The 21,903-nt window shown below is 38.3% G+C and overlaps 1 protein-coding gene across 1 annotated transcript in view; it reads right to left on the reverse strand.

Moving 5' to 3' along the window:
- Nucleotides 1-19,809, reverse strand: part of LOC127412503 (cAMP and cAMP-inhibited cGMP 3',5'-cyclic phosphodiesterase 10A-like) — a 127,092-nt gene extending 107,283 nt beyond the window's left edge. The window contains 1 exon segment of the mRNA XM_051648961.1: nucleotides 19,402-19,809. Coding sequence (XP_051504921.1) covers nucleotides 19,402-19,465 — 64 coding nt within the window. The 5' untranslated portion in view covers nucleotides 19,466-19,809.
- Nucleotides 19,810-21,903: the final 2,094 nt, after the last annotated feature.

Below are 21,903 nucleotides of genomic sequence, written 5' to 3' on the forward strand. Positions count from 1 at the left end.
TTTAATAATTACGGTTAGGGGCTTCTTCAAATCCCTAACTCTGAATATGAGCAACTGTAATGAGCCATAGCAAGCACAACTAATAAAACATCATACTGAGATATCAAATGGGAACAATGCATAAATGTATTGGCCAAACTGCATTTTATGACTGCCACAGAGCTAAAACAATAATACATGCTGAGTGTAATTCTGATCTTTGGCAGGCTCATGAGTGAGTTGTCCTCTTCCTTATATGCTTCTGTTACAGTGATGGGGAAGGACTGTTTGAACTGGAGGCCAAAGATGCAGATTTTCCCCCAGCCACATCTGGAGAATTCCTGATTCCAGCAGAGCAATGGGACCAGAGTTAAACTCTGATGAGAACAGCAGAGCTACAATCTGCTTCAGGACATAATGAAGCTCTGTAGAGTTCAGTGTCGAGAGAGAGACAGATATCATCACAAGAACACAAGTGCTGAGTAACAGCACAATAATGTGCTCATGCCATGAAAATTATTTGTACTTGTTATGTTTTCTGTGTTTAAATGCAGCTCTACAGCCATCACAATGAAGTTGAAATACATTTGGGTATTGGTATTGGGTACCTCTTATACAGGTACAATGAAGAGGGAAAGAGGGAATTATTGGGGAAAGAGAAGGGAATAAGTTTGGGAATCGAAAACATGGTTCTCAATTCAGAACCAATCAATTTTTAAAACAATTTCAACAAAGTCTCATGACAACCCATAACAATTATTGCACACAGTCCAAGTCCAGACCGAGACCAGAGAGGGTAGAGTAAGAGTCAAGGCAGAGACAAAAGTAGGTCAACTCTAAGTCAAGACCAAGACCAAAAGAGGGTCGAGGTCTGAGTCAAATCCGAGAAAAGAGTAGGTCCAGTCCGAGTCAAGACAGAGTACAGAATAGGGTAGAGGTCTGAGTCACAACCGAGAACAGAGTAGGTAGAGTCTGAGACAAGAAAGAGAACAGAATAGGGTAGAGCCAGAGACAAGACCAAGACCAGAGTAGGTCGAGTCCGAGTCAAGACCGAGAACAGAAGAAGGTCAAGTTCCGAGTCAAGACTGAGACCAGAATAGGGTCGAGTCCGAGACAAGACCGAGAACAGAGTAGGTTGAGTCCGAGTCAAGACAGAGACCAGAACAGGGTTGAGTCCAAATCAAGACAGAGGCCACAGTAGGATGAGTCCATGTCAAGACTGAGACCAAAAGAACCTCTAAACATTTACTTTCTATTTGTTTGCAATATCAATTGAATTAATATATTCAGCTCATTGCAAGTCAAGTAAGCATTTCTGCTTACTTCCACATACAGAATTTCATCTCAGGGTATGCAAAGAATTTTTTTTTCTTTTTTGCAAAAACAACAAATCGTTAAATTATGATGATATTGAGAAGAATATTTTTATATTTTCTTCAGTATGTGTAGCATTCATGTAACAATTGATTAAAGCATTTCTAAAAGACTTTGAGGCCTCTGTGCATTTTATCACGTGGCTCATTGTGCATGACACCATGGAGACTCCGCATGTGGAGGCTCATGCTACTCTCTGCGATTCACACACAACTTACCACACGCCCCATTGAGAGCGAGAACCACTAATCGCAACCACGAGGATGTTACCCCATGTGAATCTACCCTCCCTAGCAACAGGGCCAATTTGGTTGCTTAGGAGACCTGGCTGGAGTCACTCAGCATGCCCTGGATTCGAACTTGCGACTCCAGGTGTGGTAGTCAGCGTCAATACTCGCTGAGCTACCCAGGCCTCCCTCAAAATGCATTTTTAACAGTTGAAGTTCTTTTTAATTTGGCAAAAGGACTTAAAAAAAATTGCTGCATTCCTGCGTAAGACATCAAAAACACATCTATATGCTGCACAGTGGTCAAAGATGTCCGTCTAACACGTTTACATAAGAACACAACTAAAAAACTGTGTTTTAATTCAGTTTGTGAATTGGGCATCCTGAGTTTCTACACAGCCGACAGAAATACTGATATTGTCAAACAGAGAAATGTTTTTCAGAAAAGACGAAGCTAGGCATGTACTGTAACTGTATTCAGTAATACGGTATATCATGGTAATTAACATGCACAATATTGTTATTGTGGGCACTTCAAAATACCATAAATAATTCTAGATAACCTTTTAGGCAAATTGTTTAGATTTCTTATCACACAGTAGTTTTCCCATCAATGAATCAAGATGCACAACACTGAGTGGATGCGGCATAAATGACACATGCACACTCTGATGTAAACAAAACTAACGTGGGCAAGAAGCATGGCTGAAGGAGGAACGCAGATGACCCTTTCTCTGCCTTCTAAAAGGGTTAAGTTGGAAGTGTGGAAGTATGTTTGGTTCCATAAAAAAGCAGAGGGATTGTTGGTTGAAGATGGTTTATCTTTGTGTAAAACATGTGGCAGAAAAGTGAAAGCGAAACATGGGAACACCCGCAACATGTTCACTCATTTGCGGGACAGATAAGTTGTGACGGTTCTGCTAATTTTTCCAAACTGTTTTTGAAAACTTAAAGACAACACTCTAAGAGACAACTTGCTAAGTGACAACCAAGATGACAAAGAAAGTAAACTGTTGTTGCCATTTGCAGATAATGTGTAGTTTCCTTTCAAGTGACCGAAGAGTATTTCTGTAAAACTTCGCAAGCTACACATTACTACTACATATGTTGCCATACAGTGTGAGTGAACTTGTAGTTATTAAATTTGTAGCTAGCGCCTAGCTATACATATCAGCAACAGGCATGCTATCCACAGAAAAGCATGCATTAGGTTTTTTTTTACATGTTCAGGGTTTTTTTCAAAGTTGTTTTGTTTTTTTGTTATATGTTAATTTAAAAGGCCAAATTGGTATTGAAAAAAGTAATTAAACATGTTATTAAGAGAACAACAATAAAGTTTGTTTATCTTTCAACCCATTTTTGTAATATACCGTGGCAAGAAATTAGCTGGTTTTCTGCATTGATTGGTCATAAAATGTGACATCTTCATCAAAGTCACAAGTATAGACAAACACAATGTGCTTAAGCTAACAACACACAAACAATTATAATCTTTCATGTCTTCATTGAACACATCCCATTAAACATTCACAATGCTATGGAAAAAGTAAGTGAACCCTAAGATTTAATAACTGGCTGATCCCCCTTTGGCCTCCTTTGTGATAACCTCAACCAAGCCTTTCCGGTAGCTGCAGATTAGACCTGCACAATGTTCAGAAGGAATTTTGGACCATTCTTCCTTACAGAACTGATTTAGCTCAGTCATATTTTTAGGATGTCTGGTGTAAACAAATCTCTTGAGGTCATTCCACAGCATTTTTATTGGCTTAAGGTCTGGGCTCTGACTGGGCCACTCCAAAAGGTGGATTTTCTTTTTTTGAAGCCATTCTGTAGTATATTTACTTTGATGTTTAAGGTCATTTTCATGCTGCATCACCCAACTTCTACTGAGCTTCAGCTGGCGCATAGCAACCCTGATATTATCCTGTAGGATCTATTGATAAACTTGGGAATTCATTTTTCCCTCGTTGATGGCATGTGGTCCAGGCCCTGAAGCAGCCCCAAATCATGATGCTCCCTACACTGTACTTCACTGCTGGGATGATGTTTTCATGTTGGTATAAGGAGCTCTTTTTATGCCAAACGAAGTGCTGCGTGTTCTTCCCAAACAATTTAACCTTAGATTCATCAATCCACAAAACATTTTCCCAGTAGCATTGTGGAGTGTCAAGGTGGTCTTTGGCAAACTTCAGGCGTACAACAATGTTTTTGTTGGAAAGCAGCGGCTTCCTTTGTGGTGTCCTGCCATGGACACCATGGCTGTTTAGAAGAACCCTTTATTTTGTCACACATTATACATTTTGCACATATACAGTGAAATTATTTTTCTCGCATATCCCAGCTAAGCTGGGGTCAGAGCGCTGGGTCAGCCATGATACAGCGCCCCTGGAGCAGATAGGGTCAAGGGCCTTGCTCAAGGGCCCAACAGTGGCATCTTGGTGGTGCTGGGGCTTGAACCCCCGACCTTCTGGTCAGTAACCCAGAGCCTTAACCGCTCATGTTTTCTTATAGTACAATCATGAACAGAAATGTTAACCAGTTCCAATGATTCCTTCAAGTCTTTAGCTGTCACTCTAGGGTTCTTTTTTTACCTCATTGTGCATTCTGCGGTGTGCCCTTTGAGTCATCTTGGCTGGATGGCCACTTCCAGGGAGAGTAGCCACAGTACTAAATCGTCTTCATTTATAGAAAATTTGTCTAACTGTGGACAGATGAATATCTAAGCTCTACAAGATAACTCTGTAACCCTTTCCAGCTTTATGCAAAGCAACAATTCTTGATTGTATTTCTGTAATCTCATTTTTGCGAGGCATGGTCCACGTGAACCGATGCTTCTTGTAAATAGCAAACTCAAAATGTTTGAGTACTTTTAGAGTGGGTTAGAGCTACAAGTCAAAGTAGCTCTAACCCACACCTCCAACCTTGTTTCAATAATTGGATGCTAGGTATGCTTAATGGGATGTGTTCATTAAAGATATGAAAGATTATAATTGTGCTTTGTCTATACTTGTGACTAATGAAGATGAGATCACATTTTATGAGCAATTAATGCAGAAAAACAGCTAATTCCAAAGGGTTCACATACTTTTTCTTGCCACTGTTATTCAATACCGTGATAATGCCATATACCATGATAAAAGCTTCAGCAATTATCGATGTGAAAATTTGATACCTCCACTCACATGCCTAGTCAAAGCGCTCATTGTTTATTTTTTGAAGGGACTAAACTGGTCTTTGGGAAAATTTCCAATTTCACACTTGTTTAAGTCTGAATCAAGACCGAGTCCAAATGCTCCGAGACAAAGACCATAAAAATATGGTCTCGGGTAATACAATAGGCAACACCACTAATCACAAATTCTTGTCTCCACAGTCACACTGCATAGTGCATCCACGTGGATTAAATTCACAGAAGATGTTTTTACAGTTTTTGTGTATGCAATTGTTAATGGGGTTCTAACCTTAATAAAGACTATATATAGTGTGTACTATATAATTGCAACAAGGTCAACTGCAAACAGACACTGACAAACCACTACCAAAATCATTTGCAAATCCATTATAAATGCCACTATGGAAAAAACATTCATAGTTGATTATATTGGATACATTTTTTAATGGAAATCAGCACTGTATTTCCATTGCATATATGTGGGTAGTGATGTTCTGATATCAGCAGCAGAAGCTGACTCTCAGCACTGATTCTTGACTAATGCTCACACACTCACATACAATAACACGCCAGCCACAAGCTCCCTTCAATACCCTGCGCATCTTCACGACTACACTGCTACCACAAAGAGAATATTACAAAAGCACTAATGGATGCATGTTCAAGTCTCGCCTGCATAATCTCCCCATCCCATTCCATCTCTCTATCCATCCTGTATAGTAAAGACAAAAATGCCCATAAAAGAAGATAAAAAAAGAAGGGATGTAAATATTAGAGTATAGTATATAGGTCATAGGTCAAAGTTTACTGTAATCTGTCCTGTGTGACAGGAGAAGAAATATAATGCAGTAATGAAGTGCAGTACTTCGCACTTGGCGGGTCGCTACCCAAAAAGGAGTCACAGGTCCGTTCTGATACAGTCGCGGACAGAAGGGAAAAAACAAAGCTAAATGCAAATAATAAAACGCAACTAAACATATTATTATGTAATGAATAGCAAAATAAATAGGCTTATCAACTTTTAAAAGGGACACAAAATGCTTCCCATTTCTTTTGTTGCTGACGTCAAAGGCTATGTGTCCAATCAAACAGTATGTTGGTGCAAATTTATTTATCAGCCATATAACGCAGATGCCAACATGGATAGGTTGCATGACACCCTCAAAAACCATGAGCAAAACTATGCAAGGTAGAAAATACCACCCAGACAACATTAAATAGCTACAGGTTTACTTGCAACAAGGATAAACATGGTTTGTGCCGACCACAATGTGCTTTGGTGCAGTAAATTACTGCAAACTATTGCAATTCAAGAGACATTTATAAACTAAACACTCAAACTATAAAGAAAACTTAAAACTAAAAAGTAAACATTTTTATTCAGCCTATGTCATGTTAATGTTGCATTTTGTTGGGTCTATGGAGTTCATGGCAATTTTAACGCATTTCAATGTTTGATTTTAAAGAAAAAAATGTATACCATATGGTATGTCCGATAAACTATTTTGGTTTTGTGTTGGGTCAACACTTGATGTCCAATGTATTTAACGCTTACTCATATTTCCCTGCATACAGAAGCTGTTGATTGCTTGCATATACAGTAATTTCAATACCATTTTGCTTCAAGCACCTACAGTGTATCAATGGTGAGGAAATCTCCTTGGCCAATATAACACAAAAGCCAGTTCAAACGATAAACTATCTGGGTGATTTTGCATGAAGTAGTAAGCACAACTGCACAATTAATCAAAGCATCTTATATTGTCACTATAACCTGTGACTAGCTCATTTTCCTGACAGCGCACAAAAGAGACTGACTATAAGGTGCATCTCAATCAGCTCCCTATTTCAGTATGGGCACTGATCAAGGAGTCGGCCATTTCTAGGGCTGTTTCAAAATATTTGCTCCCTAAAACTTCCTAGAATGCACCATAAAAAACAGGGAGCATCTCACTATGTTCCCTTACCGGAAAAGTCGTCATGTCTTCTGAAGTCTTTCAAGTCATTAGAGGACGAGCACAAGTGTAAAACTTGAAGTCAAAGCCTTATTTTCTCTTTAAAAGAGATCTTGTTTGTAATGTCTTTCATTGATAATGACCATGAAAGCAAAACAAACTTTTAAATATTAGAGTAGTTTGAAGAAGGTAAATGTTATTTATCTTTCATTATAACACTGTACGTTTGAATATCTACAACGAAAATGCACGTCAGTGTCATTTATACAGCAATGTTGTTGGTTAATACCTGCTGTGTTTTAATGTGTGAGCTCGTTATCGTGTCGCAGGTGATTGAGTCATAAGTGTCCCAGTGTTCAGTGGTTGACCAACCTTGCCAGTGCCTGAATTCATTTTCACAATATACATATTCACGACATAGAAAGCTAGGGAGCTGATTGAGACACACCCTTAAGACTGTCTTGTGACTGCCCATTATGCTGAACACACATACATGGCATCTTAGAGATGTATTCCCACTGATGACTTTTCTGAAGTCACATAACATGACCAACACATAAAATTGTTTATAAAGTTGCATGTTAAATACAGTGCCATATAAAGGGTTTTGTTAAGACACCTATTGTGTTGGGGGGCCTGGGTAGCTCAGTGGTAAAATACGCTGGCTACCACCCCTGGAGTTCGCTAGTTCGCTAGTTCGAATCCTAGGGTGTGCTGAGTGACTCCAGCCAGGTCTCCTAAGCAACCAAATTGGCCCGGTTGCTACGGGGGGTAGAGTCACATGGGGTAACCTCCTCGTGGTCGCTATAATGTGGTTTGTTCTCGGTGGGGCGCATGGTGAATTGAGCGCGGATGCCGCGGTGGATGGCGTGAAGCCTCCACATGCGCTATGTCTCCGTGGCAACACACTCAACAAGCCATGTGATAAGATGCGCGGGTTGACTGTCTCAGACGCGGAGGCAACTGGGATTCGTCCTCCGCCACCCAGAATGAGGCGAATCACTATGTGACCACGAGGGCTTGGAGCGCATTGGGAATTGGGCATTCCAAACTGGGAGAAAAAGGGGAAAAATCCCCCCAAAAAAAATAAATAAAAAAAAAGACACCTATTGTGAACTACATTCACAATATAGCCAGACTGATTACACAGTGAAATCAGAAACAGTAGGTTGACTTTTCTTTAGCTAAACTCAGTCTATGCTTACCGAAATTAGAAACACTGCCCCCAGTGGTCAAAGCGGTAAGTGTTGTTGGGCGTATGGGCACATGTGAGTGAGCTCCATTTTGCGGGTATAATGTTCATGGAGGGGTACCAAAAGGGAGTTGTGAAGCACGTTGTTTTTAGCTGTACAGGCTGTAATACAGTGAAGAGGAATGCATATTTTATAAACTGTACCCCCATCCCAAACCCCAAACCTAAACCTAACCATTATTGGAGTACAAAAGTAATGTTAGAGGGAAAAACGCAACCTCCGAACCTCGCACTTGTCACTGATTATACAAATGCGATACTAGGGCTGTCAACATGGATGAAAAATAGAATTAGTCACTTAAATATTAACAAAATTTGAATTTTAAAGACATTATATCAGGTAGGGGGAAAGTATCTGCAAGACATGATTTTTTAATTGGAGTTGTCTCCTACGTTGTCTCCACCAAAGGGGCTGTTCACTCCAAATGCATACTCTAGATTGACATTTCTGACCACTGCGCTGCGTCTCGCTGTTTTGTTAGTGCTTTGTGCAGGAACGCTTCATTTTAAATGCGTCTCGAGATACCCGCGTTCTGTTTTATTCGTTGTGCTGTGCCTGTTTTAGCAAGTCATTGTCAGTGCATTCGAATATACATTTGTAACTTAAATTTGACAAATTTTGAATTTTCAAAATTTGAATTTTATTTGACAGCCTTTGCGATTTCTTTCTGGTTTCAACACGGCATCCAAACCGGGCTCTCCAATGCTGCTGACACAATGCGTTTCCGGTTGCACCACAGGGGAAGGTAAACACACTAGAGCCGAAGCAAAAATATCTGATTGGAGATGGTGCTTGTCAGCGAGTTGGCATAATGTGGGGCCGATCCTAGGGTACTGGGACTCGCAGAAACAACATGCTGACTTCCCATGTGATCATGCTGATATAACATGGCCTCAAGTGCCTTATCTCTTTTATAACATTGGAGCTAAATAAAAATATTAAGAACATAATTTCTCATTTCAATATTTTATCAAGTGCCATCCTTCCACTAGAAAATACAGTTCCTGACATGTAAACTAAAGTGTGTATAGGTACCAATAGGTAAGCAGGACTAGAACTATCAGTTTAAAAAAGAGAGATGGCAGAGAAAATAATATTTAAGATTTTACCTTACTAGACTGTACTGATAGATTAACGCCCATAATCAATATTTTAGATCAACATTTTTTAAATATTTTGGGGGAAACAAAAAGGCTTCGTCATTAGATCAACAAACACTTAATTATTTCTGTTTGACCAAAATGCAAACTAAGAACAATTTATCAAGGTGCCTTATATCACTTTGTTTTTTTAACAAAATGCAAAGAAAGTGAATGGTGACTGAGACTAACATACTGCCTAACATCTCCTTTTGTGCTCCACAGAAGAAAGACAAAGTTGCAGGACACAGTTTCTGCCTTATAAGCAATTTCATTCTGATAGCTTATAGTGGTGTCAGATCAAAGCAAGAGAGAGAGAGAGAGAGAGAGAGAGAGAGAGAGAGAGCACTGTGGCTCTGATTACGTGGCCTTTAACTGTTTATTATTTTTACATTGTGACACCAGTATGGCTTCCTTTTTTTTCCTGTCACAAAAAACAAGACTTAAGTGGATTTTTTTAGAAAGCTACATAGTTTAAATTATATTTGCAATTGGGGTATATCTTGATAACTTCAAGGTTTTGAGTCAAAAGGCCAAAAAAACAAATGTGTGTTTTCTCTAGTAATGGTTTTGTATGTTTGTTTCAATAGCTTAGTACAAAACTAAAAAAATTACTGGTAACACTTTCTATGAAGCCCATATTTTTAATGTATTGTAAAGGCATTATACATGCATTATACTGCATTCATAATAATACACCTTATAATAAGTTATTGTAGTTATTATAACTTATCATAAATAATTATAACTACAGTTATATTACATTATAAGACTTCCCCTACTCATACTTAAGTATACTGCATTATAACACAAGCAAAAAAAAAACAAAAAAAGAAAAAAAAAAAAATCCTGGGTGTGATCTCACAATTCAGTTCTATATAGGATATGAGGTGCACAATTCGATATAATCTCGATTCGATATAATAACACTTAAATTACAAAATGTTACAGAAATTTTTTTCTGAAAATATTTTTTAGCAAAATGCTCATTTTCATTTCTCATCAAAATAAAGTTCTTTAATACACAATATAAATGCTCAAAGTTTAAATAATAAGTGTTGATAATATACCTTTCTCTATAAGAAAAGATCACAAACAATAAGCTTTCAAAAATAGTGGACTATATTCTGGCTGATCAGATTCAGAACAAGCAACAGAACTGAACAAAACCCGTCCTGAAAAAAGTATGCGAAAGTGTATATTTATATTTTAATAATTTTTTGTCATCATTTTTATAATCAAAATGTAACATTGTAAAAATACAAAGATTCAACATTATATTAAATAATATTATATCATGAAATTGTATATATAATAATGATATGAGATATCGCTGTTTGAAGTAATGTTGAGTTTAATTTCATCTGTATAAGAAATGCTAAAAAGGTTACTGTCACTTTAAGAGATGAACAAGCTCCTCACAGTGTTCTGCTTCAGCGAACATCAACGAGTTTCTTTAGCACATCCATGCTTCGTAAGATTAAAATGAATATTTCTTTTCACTTTTTTATCTGACTGTAAAGAATAGAAAGGATTTTAATACACATTGTTCAATGAAAGTAGAGTGTGTCTCATCTTTGATCAGGGGTGTCAAACTCATTTTGGGTCAAGGGCCAGATTGGACTAAGCGTTACTGAATGAGGGCCAAACTGTTAATACATGTGTATATACACTAATATATATATATATATATATATATATATATATATATATATATATATATATATATATACACACATAATCACTTATTCAAATTATAAAACCATTTATTACAAGAATTGTCAATCTTATCTTAATGTTACCATTTGAACAACAAGTGCAATTACTGAATTAAGTTAACAAATTTTGTACACAAAACAGTTCTTGTTTCATTTTGTCATGACAGAGAGCAAAGACTTGTGTTTTAGGAAGTGAATCAGACATAATTCAGCTGCTGGGTTTCATTGAGTTCATTCAGTGAAGGAGTCGTCAGACTGATTCAAACCAGTAACTCGTGAGTTGGCAAGTAGTTTGGAGAAATTCATTGAAAGTACCAGCTCATCAGATTCATTCATTGGTTTTAAGCGCAGCAAACATGACACAATAGAAAGGTGTGCTTTTTGGGGATTTTTCATGGCCTCATTCTAACTCTACACCAAAACTTGGGTAAAATATAATGTCTCTAGTTCAGTGCAGCAGGAAACACCATAGGTCCAGAATAAATTATATGCTGATTTAGTTACTATTGGGGTAATATAAAAGGGAGAACATGGAACTTATTCATTTCAAACAATGTTGCAAATTTCAAAATATCGAGTTATGCCACGATATGGTTCATAATTTTTTTGGTTCGTAATATCTCAAAATATTCAATGAATGTATGCTATTTTGTATTTTGTGCATGTGTAATATATATAACTTCCAGCACGAGTTGTAATGTCTTTTAACCCCTTAAAGATATCTTATGGATGTTTAAAAGAAGACATTGCTTTTGTCACTTTACTTAAATCATACCTATATATATATATATATATATATTACAAAAATATATAATACTTGATGCAAATATAAACAATAAAGCAACTATAAAACACATCAAAATGGAAAAGGTAACACAAAAGATAACATTGTTTTGGCCAACAGAAATTGTACCTAATTAAATAAATACATTCAGTGGAGAAACATTTTTCACTGGAGAAGTGTGACAACTAGCCCCAGTTTTCCCTATACTAGCTTTAGTTTAGTTTTACCTATTATATACAGTATATTACAAATATACTGCATAAAATACATATTAACTTCTGCAGATAAAAACTGGATGTTTCTTGGTTTATAATGCATTATACTCTAAGGTATATCTATGAAGAGGAAAGTATTATCATGTACTGTACTATAATTGTGGTTACAATTATTTATGAGAAGTTATAACATATTATAAGGTGTATTGAGACATTACTAATGCATTATAATGCCTTTACAATGCATTTTAAATATGGGCTCCATAGAAAGTGTTACCAAATTATTTTTGTGAATGTCATCCTCAAAACTAAAATTCCAATAACATAATATTTTTGTAATATCTGTTGAATAAACACGTGAACAAAAAAATAAAATAAAAATAACACACTTACACATTCAGGCAAGAGTCAACTACACCAATCAGCCACAACATTAAAACCACTTGCCTAATATTGTGTAGGTCCCCCTTGTGCCACCAAAACAGCGTCAACCCGCATCTCAGAATAGTATTCTGAGATATTATTCTTCTCACCACAATTGTACAGAGCGGTTATCTGAGTTACCGTAGACTTTGTCAGTTCAAACCAGTCTGGCCATTCTCTGTTAACCTCTCTCATCAACAAGGCGTTTCCGTCCACAAAACTGATGCTCACTGGATGTTTTTTTTTGTTTTTGGCACCATTCTGAGTAAATTCTAGAGACTGTTGTGTGTGAAAATCCCAGGAGATCAGCAGTTACAGAAATACTCAAACCAGCCCATCTGGCACCAACAATCATCCATGTGATTATCTAATCAGCCAATCGTGTGGCAGCAGTGCAGTGTATAAAATCATGCAGATACGGGTCAGGAGCTTCAGTTAATGTTCACATCAACCATCAGAATGGGGAAAAATGTGACCTCAGTGATCTGGACCGTGGCATGATTGTTGGTGCCAGATGGGCTGGTTTGAGTATTTCTGTAACTGCTGATCTCCTGGGATTTTCACACACAAAAGTCTCTAGAATTTACTCTGAATGGTGCCAAAAACAAGAAACATCCAGTGAGCGGCAGTTCTGTGGACGGAAACGCCTTGTTGATGAGAGATGTCAACAGAGAATGGCCAGACTGGTTTGAACAGACAGTAACTCAGATAACTGCTCTGTACAATTGTGATGAGAAGAATATCATCTCAGAATGCTATTATGAGATGCAGGCTGGCAATGTTTTGGCGGCACAAGGGGGACCTACACAATATTAGGCAGGTGGTTTTAATGTTGTGGCTGATTGGTGTATATAATGAAGGTCGATTTCAACTGAAAGTTTGTGAGAATTTTGTTTTTTTATATGTCAGATTGGGTTATGTGATTTATATATGTTGTAATTTTATTAGTTATTATTATTTATTCAATGAATGTTATTAATTACTTAATAATGTATTTAAGTACAATGTCTGTTGTCCAAAACAATGTTATCTTTCATGTTACCTTTTCCATTTTCTTGTGTTTTATAGTTGCTTTATTGTTTACATTTTTCTTAACATTTACATTTACATTTTCTTTCTTCTGGCGAAGAAAGTATAACCTCTGTTGGGCCTTTTTCAAAATTGAGTCTATGTGGGTCTCCCACTTCAGGTACTGTGAGATGGTAGTGCCTAGGAACCTGAATGACTCCACTGCTGCCACAGTGCTGTTCAGAATGGTGAGCGGGATCAGTGTTGGGGTGTCCACTGTCATCTCCACTGTTTTAAGTGTGTTCAACTCCAGGTTGTTTTGACTGCACTAGACGGCCAGCTGTTCAACTTCCCTTGTGTATGCAGACTCATCGGCATCTTGGATGAGGCCGATGACTGTAGTGTTGTCTGCAAACTTTAGGAACTTAACAGAGGGGTCCTTGGCGGTGCAGTCATTTGTGTACAGGGAGAAAAGTAGTGGGGAGAGTACACACCCCTGGGGGGCACCAGTGCTGATTGTACATGTGCTGGAGGTGAATTTCCCCTGTCTCACTAGCTGCTGCCTGTCTGTCAGAAAGCTGGTGATCCACTGACAGACAGAGGCATGAACAGAGAGCTGGGTTAATTTAGTCCATAGGAGAGTGGGGTTGATGGTGTTAAAAGCGGAACTGAAGTCAATAAACAGTATTTTGCATAAGTCCCTGTTCTGTCTAGATGTTGAAATATGTAATGCATTCCCATATTTATTGCATCATCCACAGACCTGTTTGCTCGATAGGCAAACTGCAGGAGAACCAGAAAGGGTTCAGTGGTGTCCTTCAGGTGGGCCAACACCAGTCTCTCAAATGACTTCATGACCACAGACGTCAGAGCGACAGGTCTGTAGTCATTAAGTCCTTTGATCTTGGGTTTCTTTGGCATGGGGATGATGGTGGACCATTTGAAGCAACAGGGAACTTCACACTGCTCCAGTGATCTGTTGAAGAGCTGTTTGAAGATGGGGGCCAGCTGGTCAACACAGGATTTTAGACAAGTGGGTGAAACACCGTCTGGGTCCTGTGCTTTTCTTAAGTGCAGGTGGACTAGCAGGAGAGGAGGAGGTGTAAATGTTTGTGTACTGTGAAGGTCAGAGCAGGTATGGGGTGTGAGACTGGGCTTTTCAAATCTACAGTAAAACACATTTTGGTTGTCAGCCAACTGTTGATTCCCTACAGTGTTGGGGGATGGTGTCTTGTAGTTGGTAAAATCTTTCAGGCCTCTCCACACTGATGCAGGGTTGTTAGCTGAAAACTGTTTTTTTTTCCAGCTTTTTAGAATAGCTTCTTTTAGCCACTCTGATCTCCTTTGTCAGTCTGTTTCTGGCCTGATTATACAAGATTTTTTCCTCACTTCTGTAAGCATCCTCTTTGGCCTGATGTTTTGCTGTAAACCATGGTTTGAGCTCATCCAGGTCTGTGACTGCAGCCTCAAAAACACTCCAATCAGTGCAGTCAAAGCAGGCTTGTAGTTCAGCTCTGCTTCATTGGTCCATCTCTTAACAGTCCTTATTACAGGTTTAGCTGATTTTAGTTTCTGCCTGTAGACTGTATGATGAACCAGACAGTGATCAGAGAGTCCCAAAGCTGCTCGAGGGACAGGGCGATATGCATCCTTTATTGTTGTGTAGCAATGATCCAGTTTATTTCTGTCTCTGGTGGGGCATGTAATGTGCTGTCTGTATTTGGGCAGTTCACGTGTGAGATTTGCCTTGCTAAAATCCACAAGAATAATAATGAGTCCGGGTATTGTTGTTCCGTGTCAGTGATCTGATCAGCCAGCTGTTGCAGCACTGCACTCACACACGCTTGTGGAGGAATATAAACACACACAAGAATACACAAGGAAAATTCCTGAGGTGAGTAGAAAGGTTTACAGTTTATGAAGAGCGCCTCTAAGTTAGGACAGCACATCTTCTAAAGCGTTGTTACATCTGTACACCAACATTCGTTGATTTAAAAACACGTTCCACCGCCTCTCGTTTTCCCCGTTAACTCCACGGTGCGATCCGCTCTGAACAGCTGGAAGCCCGGTGGATGTAATGTGCTGTCCAGAATGGTTTCACTCAGCCAGGTTTCTGTGAAGCACAAGGCAGCAGAATTTGCAAAGTCCTTATTTTTGCGGGTGAGGAGAATTAATTTGTCCGTTTTGTTAGGAAGAGAGCGGAGATTCGCTAGATGGATGTTTGGCAGCGTGGTCTGAAAGCCACGCTGTCGGAGCTTGACCAGCACGCCGGCTCAATTCCCTCGCTTACATATTTTAACGCACTTGTACAGCACCGCTGCTCCTCCGACTAAAATGTCCAGCAAAACATCAGAATAATTAAAAACTGATAAAAGATTGTCTGGCGTGTGCTGCCAAATATTCAGCAGCTCGTCTCTGGTAAAACTGATCTGAAATAAATTATTAAACATAGGACAAACAAACAAAAACAACAAAAGAACTGGAGAGCTCCATACCGAGGCGGCCTTGATGTGAAAGATCTACCGTTTACAATTGAGAGTATGTATGGGAAGAGAAACTCGCAACTGTCTGTCCACTACTAAATACAACTTCTTATAAATGTATTTAACAATTGCCATATAAAAAATATGGCAAGCATTGTGAATAACACTCAATTGCACTCATTGCTTTACAACTTTGCAGAGTTGCACAAATATGTGCATTACATTTTCCTTCCTCTTTCTTACTCCCACTATAAGGCAAAATTCCACATGAAAATTATTATCATATGTAAGATAAGCAACAACAACAAATACACACTGCCTTATGCTAAAATGCTTTAAATTATTTATTTTTTATATCAATCTACACTACATGCCCCATATTGGCAAAGCAAGAACCAGATTTTTGATAACTTTGCAAATTTATTAAAAAGAAAAAACTTAGATAATCACATTGACATAAGTGTTCAGACCCTCAGAACTCAGAACTTAGTTGAAGCACCTTTCGCGGCGATTACAGCATCAAGTCTTTATGGGTATGATGAGACAAGCTATGCACACCTGGATTTGGGGATTTTCTGCCATTCTTCTCTGCAGATCCTCTCAAGTTCTGTCAGGTTGGATGGGGACCGTTGATGGACAGCCATTTTCAGGTCTCTCCAGAGATGTTCAATTGGGTTCAAGTCCAGGCTCTGGCTGGGCCCTTAAGAACATTCTCAGAGATGTCCCTAAGCCACCCTTGCATTTTCTTGGCTGTGGGCTTGGGGTCATTGTCCTGTTGGAAGGTGAACCTTTGGCCCATTCTGGGGTCCTGAGCGCTCTGGACCAGGTTTTCATTAAGGATATCTCTGTATTTTGCTGTGCTCAGATTTCCTTCAACCCTGACAAGTCCTCCAGTCCCTGCTTCAGAAAAACACCCCCACAGCATGATGCTACCACCTCCATGCTTCACCGTTGGCATGGTACTGCACAGGTGATGAACGGTGCTTGGTTTCCTTCAGATATGATGCTTGGAATTGAGGCCAAACAGTTCAATCTTCGTTTCATCAGACCAGAGAATCTTGTTTCTCACAGACTGAGAGTCCTTTAGGTGCTTTTTTATGTGTCTTGCACTGAGGAGAGGATTCCATCTGGCCACTCCGCCATAAAGCCCAGATTGGTGGAGTGTTGCAGAGAAGGTTGTCCTTCTGCAAGTTTCTCCCATCTCCACACATGATCTCTGGAGCTCAACCAGAGTGACCATCAGGTTCTTGGTCACCTCTCTTACCAAGGCCCTTCTGCCCCGATTGCTCAGTTTGGCCAGGCAAATTTGCCACAAGTGGACTCCAATCAAAGTGTAGAAACACCTCAAAGATGATCCAGAGAAATTGGATGCACCTGAGCTAAATTTCAAGTGCCATAGCAAAGGGTCTGAATACTTATATCAATGTGATATTTCTTTTTTTTTTATCCCCTTTTCTCCCAATTTGGAATGCCCAATTCCCACTACTTAGTAGGTCCACGTGGTGGCGCGGTTACTCACCTCAATCTGGGTGGCGGAGGACAAGTCTCAGTTGCCTCCGCTCCTGAGACAGTCAATCCGTGCATCTTATCACGTGGCTCGTTGTGCATGACACCACGGAGACTCCGCATGTGGAGGCACTTGCTACCCTCCACGATCTACGCACAACTTACCACGTGCCCCATTGAGAGCGAGAACCACTAATCATGACCACGAGGAGGTTACCCCATGTGACTCTATCCTCCCTAGCAACCGGGCCAATTTGGTTGCTTAGGAGACCTGGCTAGAGTCACTCAGCAAACCCTGGATTCGAACTTGCGACTCCAGGGGTGGTAGTCAGCGTCAATACCCAGACCTCCTCAGTTTTTTCTTTTTAATAAATTTGCAAAGTTATCAAAAATCTGGTTTTTGCTTTGTCATCATGGGGTATGGAGTGTAGACTGATGTGAAAAAAATAAAAATAATTTAAAGCATTTTAGAATATGGCTGCAAAAAAAATGTTTTTAAAAATGAATACTTTCTGAATGCACTGTATATGTGAAAAAGCATATATTTTATCAGCTTGGTACATATTACAGGATTATTCAGGGGTTCAAAAGAAGTTAAGCTCAATAGATAGCATTTGTGGCATAATGTTGATTACCACAACAAATAAACTTTTCTTTAAAAAAAATTAAAAATTAAAAAATAAATCTGGGTTCCAGTAAAGCACTTACAATGGAAGTGAATGGGACCAATCTGTAAACATTAAAATACTCACTGTTTCAAAAGTATAACCACAGACATAAACAATGTGCATGTAAACATGATTTTAGTATGATCAAATCACTTACTAACCAGTTCTGTGTAAAGTTATAGCCAATTTTACAACTTCGCTACCATGATGATGCAATGCCATAAACCTGAAATCCCTTAAATGATGTTTTAACAGAAGAGTTAAAGTAAGTGCTTTTATAAAATTATAAACATCACATTTCTGCCTTTAAACTCTCCAAAAATTGGCCCCATTGACTTCCATTGTAAGTGCCTCACTGTAACCTCAATTTTGTTTTGTTGTTTATAAAGAAGAGGAATTTATTTTTTGTGGTAATCAACATCATGCCACAAATGCAGTCGACTGAGCTTAACTTAAACTAAGCCGGAATATTCCTTTAATAATATTCCAGCCAAAGAAATTGACCCGTATACTGGCCATAACCTTTTCTCTCTCTTTTCTTTTTGCACAAATTAACTGTTATAGAGTAAAATATTGTGAAATATTCAATAGTTAGTTGGTTTTGGATACTAAAGTAACACAAAATGCTTGCATGTAGACATTCAGACACTAGACAAACAGCAATTTTCAAGCATGTCTTACTTGATCTATGAAAATTCTAGTTTTATATATATATATATATGTATATATACTGTATATATACCCGTCAAGTCATCTTAAATTATTATTTCTACTGTGCACTTTCATGTTAGTCTCTTTGTTAAGAAAGCAACATGGTGTAATAGTGCTATATAAACGTAGATGTGTAACAACAGCAACAGCATTGCCCAAAGGACAAATACAGCTACACAAGGCCCCTCATGCTGTTACTAGACAGGTAATGAATGACAAAATGAATTATTATAGGTTAGTTTTGTCACAAGCAAGTCCACTCCACTGCTTAGTCACTGCATTTCTCGGCTTGCTCTTGTATTAGATTACTCCAAATATGACACTGGCTATTTAACATTCCAGTAGACAACAGTTGACTGTCCTGTGTCTACTGTCTAGTATCTGTTTCTTTTAAACTGAAGAGGAAATGACAAAAATGCAATGTGCCAATAAAGTTTACTGTCACGCATTATTTAATTTAAATGATTAGACATCACCGTCTCCCACATAAATGTCCCCACCCAGTTTCTACTGCACTAAACAGAAAGACGCATATAACAGGTGATGATAGATTATATAATAGAACTATATAAACAACAACTTCATTGTAATAGACATAATCCTTTTTATACCCAAATATTGCAGCTATTGCGCAAATATTGCCACCCAAACTTCATACTGGAAAAAAAAAAAACAAGCCACAAGTTTCTCAGGATGCAACCAATATACACGCAACACAGTGCAAGTCGCGCGCAACAAAAATATTTCATTTTACAAGTACGCAAGGGAAATAATAAATATACCTACTTGAGCCAAGGAAACGGTCCGTAAACCTTCGGAAACAGCTTGTTGAAGACGGACCATCTTCCATGTCTGACCGAAAGCGAGTGTAACTATAACACTTGATATGATATGCCTCTAGTTTAACGTAGTCCCGCTGCTATAAATGAAATAATCCAACCCCTGAAACGCCGGATGACGTCAAAACGCGTCAGGTCTGTTAGAGACGCTATCTAACGCGCCCCGTAATACACTGCAGCATATATGTCCAGAAAGTAGACGCACCCCGACCTCGGTATAATGTTGAAAAGGGAAGCAAAAGAAGCGCAGAGAGTTCGAGTTGAGCCGGAGAACGGCACTGACAGTATCTCTTCCCTGGACGCGCCGCACTCTGGCGCAACTGCACTGCTCCGCTCCGGACTGCTGTAGTGTTTGGATCAGTGTGTTTTCCCACTGCTCACGAGGAGATTGGGGGCGTCATTTCTCAGGCTTGGACTGTACATCCTCTTATTTTATAGTGTCGGTTAGAACTTTCAGGGAATGAAAATTAAAGCAGTATGTGAGGACAGAAGAGTGTTTTATAAGGACTTTCATTAGCGGACATTCTGTGTTGGAAACATGTTTGTTGGTTTCGGATGCAAAGCGGTGTGCTCTGACGTCAGCACGCGTCAGCCACTGTGTGTGTGTGTGTGTGTGTGTGTGTGTGTGTGTGTGTGTGTGTGTGTGTGTGTGTGTGCGCGTGCGTGCGTGCTGTTGTGGACTGCGGACGAACAAAGTTTTTTCGTTTTGGCACAGGTTACTAATAATGACAAACTACTGCTTCAGGAACTACGACGTTTTGTTTTTCTCAAAAAAATATAAAAATAAAAAACGAAATATATGGCAATAAAGTACAAAATGAATTCTATAGAGTCAAATACAATATTATTTATCTACAAACCTTCGTCTTAAATTTTAGTTATGGTTCATCGTGGCATTAAAATACAATAATATTAATAAGCATTAATAATAATAATAATAATAATAATAATTATTATTATTATTATTATTATATATATACACACTACCGTTCAAAAGTTTATGATCACTTACTCATTCTTTATTTTATTTTTTTATTGAATTCTTTTTTTTTTTTCTTCACATTTTAGAATAATAGTAAAGTCATCACAGCTATGGAATAATAGAAATGGAACTATAGGAATTATGTTGTGACTAAAAAAATCCAAAATAAATCAAAACTGTTTTATATTTTAGCATCTTCAAAGTAGTCACACTTTGCCTAGAATTTGCAAACATGTACTCTTGACATTTTCTCAACCAACTTCTTGAGGTATCACCCTGGGATGCTTTTAAACAGTATTGAAGGAGTTCCCATCTATGTTGGGCACTTAGTGGCTGCTTTTCTTAATTATTCGGTCCAAGTCATCAATTTAAAAAAAATAAAAAATAAAACAAATAATAAAATTTTTGTTTTGTAATGAAATAAATTAATATGGTGGCACAATTATATTTTTGTCTACAAAACTAATTTCAAACATTTAAGCATACGTCTTCAAATCAAAAGATTTTTAAGATCATGAGAAACTTTTCAGGCAAGTGACCCCAAACTTGTGAACAGTATATACAATATATACATATATATATTGAAGTCAGAAGTTTACATACACCTTTGCCAAATACATTTAAACTCCGTTTTTCACAATTCCTGACATTTAATTGTAGAAAACATTCCCTGTCTTACGTCAGTTAGGATCACTACTTTATTTTAAGAATGTGAAATATCAGAATAATAGTAGAGAGAATTATTTATTTCAGCTTTTATTTCTTTCATCACATTCCCAGTGGGTCAGAAGTTTACATACACTTTGTTAGCATTTGGTAGCATTGCCTTTAAATTGTTTAACTTGGGTCAAACATTCTGGGTAGCCTTCCACAAGCTTCTCACAATAAGTTGCTGGAATTTTGGCCCATTCCTCCAGACAGAATTGGTGTAACTGAGTCAGGTTTGTAGGCCTCCTTGCTCGCACACGCTTTTTTAGTTCTGCCCACAAATTTTCTATCGGATTGAGGTCAGGGCTTTGTGATAGCCACTCCAATACCTTGACTTTGTTGTCCTTTAAGCCATTTTGCCACAACTTTGGAGGTATGTTTGGGGTCATTGTCCATTTGAAAGACCCATTTGCGACCAAGCTTTAACTTCCTGGCTGATGTCTTGAGATGTTGCTTCAATATATCCACATAATTTTCCTTCCTCACGATGCCATCTATTTTGTGAAATGCACCAGTCCCTCCTGCAGCAAACATGATGCTGCCACCCCCATGCTTCACGGTTGGGATAGTGTTTTTTGGCTTGCAAACCTCACCATTTTTCTTGTTTAGTTATAATATTACATGGGATATTGTATAATATTGTAAAGTTTGGAGTTATAGTGAACATTTGTTATAAATGATAAAACTTTTTTTTTCATAAATGCTCTATATCATTAAAAATTTAGCAGTCTCAATATTCAAATGACAATTCCGCAAGCC

The sequence above is a fragment of the Myxocyprinus asiaticus genome, chromosome 21 (assembly GCF_019703515.2).
Source record: "Myxocyprinus asiaticus isolate MX2 ecotype Aquarium Trade chromosome 21, UBuf_Myxa_2, whole genome shotgun sequence".
Taxonomy (NCBI): Eukaryota; Metazoa; Chordata; class Actinopteri; order Cypriniformes; family Catostomidae; genus Myxocyprinus; species Myxocyprinus asiaticus.